This window comes from Triticum aestivum, chromosome 7A, assembly GCF_018294505.1.
Source record: "Triticum aestivum cultivar Chinese Spring chromosome 7A, IWGSC CS RefSeq v2.1, whole genome shotgun sequence".
NCBI classification, from domain to species: domain Eukaryota; kingdom Viridiplantae; phylum Streptophyta; class Magnoliopsida; order Poales; family Poaceae; genus Triticum; species Triticum aestivum.
In genome coordinates this window covers 1,225,806-1,230,520 of record NC_057812.1, presented here as the reverse complement: position 1 = coordinate 1,230,520, position 4,715 = coordinate 1,225,806, and the positions used below count along the sequence as shown (strand labels likewise).

The 4,715-nt window shown below is 49.6% G+C and overlaps 1 protein-coding gene across 1 annotated transcript; it reads left to right on the top strand.

Annotated features, from left to right (window-relative positions):
* Positions 1-6: 6 nt before the first annotated feature.
* LOC123152232 (uncharacterized) lies at positions 7-917 on the top strand. Its single transcript, XM_044571830.1, has 3 exons — positions 7-210; positions 287-389; positions 482-917. The coding sequence occupies exons 1-3, from the start codon at positions 19-21 to the stop codon at positions 541-543; spliced, it is 357 nt and encodes a 118-aa protein (XP_044427765.1). The 5' UTR covers positions 7-18; the 3' UTR covers positions 544-917.
* The last annotated feature ends 3,798 nt before the right edge of the window (positions 918-4,715 follow it).

The following is a 4,715-nucleotide window of genomic DNA, read 5'->3' as shown; positions in this document are numbered from 1 at the left end:
CAGATCTCTCACCGCCGGATGCACCTCCTCCAGCCTCTCGCCCGCTCCCTCCACCATATTCACTGGGTGTCGACCAAGAACGGTCGCCTACAAATGTTGTCGTCAACCTTCTCACTACCTCCGGAGGATGGTCGCCGTCAACGTGCCCGCCGCTGCCGTCACTTGACCGCCACCGCATCCTTATCCAGGTGCCGCGCCTTCCAGATCCAGGTGCTGTTTTCGTATTCCCTTCTTTACGATTTCTTTTCTTTTCTTGATAACTTTCATACGTGCGTACCTCCGGTAGGATTCAGCAGAAACTACAAGCATTTTGGCATCCCTCATGTGCTGGGTACTGGTGGAAGCAATGGCTCTACACACATTTGTTTTGAATAGGCCAAGCCGTCAAGGTAGTTGACTTCTCTGCAAGAGATTGTATTAGAACTAGAGCCACAACTGCATTTAGAAAGGTTGTGAGAGATCTTTTTCTTTCATCTTCCAGGTTTACAAGACTTCTCAGAAACATCACTTCTTACGACGAAGAAAGCAGAGTTAAGCTATTGACATTTGACAGTCAAGGTAATGGATAGTACGGCATGCTTGTTATCATTTAATATTTCACCAATTTCCGAAAATATAGGCTATGCATGTCTTGTTTTCTTGTCCTGTATCATGCCTTACAATATTTGGATGTTGTGTATTAACATGTAAATGGAATTTGTAATTATTGAGTAAGCTGTAATTACTGTAAACCATCTTTTGTCTTGCATTGCGACACCTAGTGCATCTGATTTTTAATTGTGCTTTCGCCCTTGTTCCAAAGTTTATCATGAGTAATTTTATGTCATGGTTTCTCCTATATATTACAGTACCACTAGTATGCTCAAGATCATCTGGTATGTTTTGAGCCAATAACTACTATGTTTGTTCAGTCTGAATGTTACTCTGCATTCTATTTTCTTCTTATCGCCGTCGTATCCCAGGAGTAGGGCGTGGCTGTGTAAGGAGCTTGTGGCGCTGATGGGTACATCACCGGGTAGGCGTGGGTGGGAGCCGAGCATGACGGCTGATTTGGGAGGGATACAGGGTGAGCGCATAGGGTTAAAGGCATACCCATGGGCGCTAGAAGCCTAGGTCGCCAACATCAGGAGTATCACCAAGAAGAATGGTGGAATAACTCTCGCATCTATTCCATTCAACACAGCTGTTACATATACACGGAGGCACGAAGCCGAACTCCCTACATGCAGGGAGTGGATGGCCTGAGCGGAAGACTAGGGCCTAATTACAACAGCTATCTCATCTCATACAATGCAACGGTACAAGTCAACAGTACAATTCAACACACCACGACCCCACCCACGCACGCTGCGTCCATAGGCTTGGGTGGTCCACCACGACCACCACCAGCAATTGAGCCGCGGTCCCCGCCACCTTGAGGAGGACGGTGCTAGCCAGGCCCACCATTGCGGTCATCGCCGCTCTCGCCGGCAGAGCCGACGGCCAGCACGTACGTGCCGTCAGTGCGCGCCCGCATTTCCATGGCGATCCGGTGAGCACGAGGCGTGACCAGCCTTGACCGAAGGTAGGCAGGGGGCCGTGGACTAGATAATGGAGGCTTGGAGCTTCACTTCTTTCCAAGGTCGTCCAACATCTGTCACGTTAGTGTGCCGTCGCTCACCGGCTCCTAGGCATCAGCGAGGGCGGAGGCGATACCTGGGAGGCGACGACAATAGTCGTTTATGGAGAGATCGCTTCTTCACTGCCACCTGGAACTCCTGCCCGAGATGCATGGTGTGCTCAGCCTCATTCTCAAGGAATTACTCATGGAGGCACGTCCAGATGGTGTGGGCGCTGGAGCCGGCCGAAGCGATGATGATGATGAGGTCCCGGACGACGGTGGAGAAAAGCCACAACACAATCGCACTACTAAGGAAAACCTTATACACAGAATCTTAGCAGCAGCGCGGTACAAAAAGAGGCGCTGCTGCTAATTAGTAGCAGCGCGGTTAGGGAAAGCGTGCTACTGATGTAAATTTAGCAGTAGCGCGTGATGTTTAAACCGTGCTGCTACAAAAATCCATCGACAATACACAACGACCTAACTTTACCAGCAGTGCGGCGTCAAGAAGCGCGCTACTGCTAATGCCATAGTAGTAGCGCGCTTTTTAGTCACGCCGCTGCTGCTAGTTTTGAAATTGTCCACACGGTTGGCCCGTTTAGCAGTAGCGCGTGATAGAAAGCGCGCTGCTGCTACGATCATAGCAGTAGCGCGTTTTTGCTCCCACGCTGCTACTAAGACGCACCACCCACCATCTTTTTCCACCTCCCCCTCCCCATCTCCTCTCCTCCCTTTCCCCTACCTCCCACATCCTCCATCTCTCTCTTTTTCTTCCTCAATACTTCTTCCCCCATTACTCTCCCTCTTCTACCTACCTTTCTCTCTCTTCATTACTCCTACCTAACTACACCACCTCCATTAATGCATCTCCTTTCTTTTTTTCCTTCTCCCTCCACTAGTTGAAGTTGTCTCCTCCCAAATTAGCTAGCTAGGTAGATGTAGCATTTAGTTAAGTGACCTATTTTCCCCCTAACTAGATCTTTCTTTGTCAAGAAGAGCTTTGTGCACTTTTGATCTCCCTACATCATCATCCACACCGTGTGCTCGATCGAGGTGATTAAAATTTCATGCTTTTGCAAAATGGAAATATGTGTATGTGTGTGTGTGATATGATAATTGGGAAATATGATGGAAATTGTGTGTGTGGCATGAGTTGACGCAAAATTGTGCTTTTGAGTTGCCTATGTTTTGCCGAAATGTCGATTATTTCCGTTTTGGCGAATTCCGTGCAAACTCTAGATCTATATATGTCTTATTTTTAGGGAAGGTCATGCCGAATTTTTGTATGACTTTGATGCATGCACGCATCTTTATAATCAATTTGTTTATTACTACCATGCAGGTGTTCATGATGGTCAGTGGAACGATGGTGTACAGGTGGTTGCGGTCGGTGGTGCAGGACATGAAAGAAAATAACCTGACAGAGGTTTTATGTCCGTGTCGAAGATGCAAAGGAATAGTTTGGCTCGACCCCTATGACGAAGGTCGTGTCTAAGCGCATCTGCTCATGACTGGTTTCATGGATGGCTATACTCGGTGGATAATTGAAGATGAGGATGATGATGTTGAGGACGCTAACGGGGCAGCCAATGTCGACACTGGGTAAGACGAAGAGATGATCGATAAGGGCGGCAGGGAAGAGGCCGGACATGGCGGCAGAGAATGGGCTGGACATGGCGGAGGAGAATGGGCTGGACATGTCGGCAGAGAGAACGTGGACTCCACGCAGCAGAGTTCGTCAGTACTAAGTTCAATCGTGCAGGACCCTCATGTTCAAGCACTGCTTCACAAGGAGACAAGTACTGAGAGAGCTGCTTCTAGAGAGGAGGCTAAGCTGGAGCAACTGGTGGTAGACTCGAACACTCCATTGTATGATGGTTGCAATCCTGAGGTGACCCGCTTGATTTTCACGCTCCAACTCCTGAAGACGAAGGCTAAAAACAAATGGACCGACACTAGCCTCGATGAGCATCTCAAGTACCTAAAGGATGTTCTTCCCGCTGGGAATCTATGTCCTAGTTGTGTTGATGAGGCCAAGAAGATCGTGTGCACTCTTGATCTGCCGCATGTTAGATACCATGCATGCATCAACGATTGCATAATTTATTGGAAGGAGCACGCGAAAAAAACAAGCTGTCCGGTGTGCAATGCTTCTCGATACAAGAAGGCCGGGAAGAAATGTCCCCAGAAAGTTGTATGGTACTTACCGATCACTCCCCGTCTCCAGCGGTATTTTGTAGATCCCAAGGAAGCAAAGCTAATGCGCTGGCACGCCGAGAGGAAGAAGCCCGACGATGGAGATGATCCGAAGCTCAGACACGTCAAGGATAGAAGCCAGTGGATAGCGTTGAACAACTGATATCGATATTTTGAATGTGATGCAAGGAACATCATGCTCGGCGCGTGTATCGATGGCATGAATCCGTTTGGCAACCAGAGCACCAACCATAGCACATGGCCCGTGTTTGTATGGATGTACAACCCCCTGGTTGTGCATGAAGTCGAAGTACATTCATATGAGCATGCTTATTCAAGGGCCGAAACAACCAGGAAATAATATTAATTTGTATCTGGGGCTACTTCAAGAGGAGTTAGACACTTTATGGAAAACACCGCCTTCAATTCCCTTAGTTAGCTGCTCTCGGGAAAAAAGTGAGAGAAAATAAAGGAAAAGAAAACAGAAGGAAAACAAACGGGAAAACTGTTACATAGGTACTGGTTATAGCAGCAGCGCGTTTTTAGAAAAGAGCTACAGCTAGTCAAGGTAGCAGTAGCGGTTTCTACAGGAAAACGCTATAGCTACCTCGAGTAGCTATAACGCGTTTTTCCTAAACGCGCTACTACTATTCCCACTTAACCACCAAAATCCCCACTCCTCTCTTCATCCCGCCTCTTTTCCTCCAAATCCCCACACTCTCCCTTCCCCCGTCGCGCCGCCGGAGCCCTTGCCGCGCCTCTGCGCTCGCCCCCGACCCTGACGCCGACCGACCCTGGCGCCGGCTCCGGCCCCCGACCCCGACCCCAACCGACCCCGGCGCCGGCTCCGGCCCCCGACCCCGACCCCGGCGCTCGCCCACGGCCCAGGCCCCGACCCCGGCGCTCGCCCACGGCACCG

Coding starts and splice junctions, on each gene's coding strand:
- LOC123152232 (XM_044571830.1), top strand. CDS start 19: ATGCACCTCCTCCAGCCTCTCGCCCGCTCCCTCCACCATATTCACTGG. Junction 211..286: donor GCCGCGCCTTCCAGATCCAG/GTGCTGTTTTCG, acceptor TACCTCCGGTAG/GATTCAGCAGAAACTACAAG. Junction 390..481: donor GAATAGGCCAAGCCGTCAAG/GTAGTTGACTTC, acceptor TTCATCTTCCAG/GTTTACAAGACTTCTCAGAA.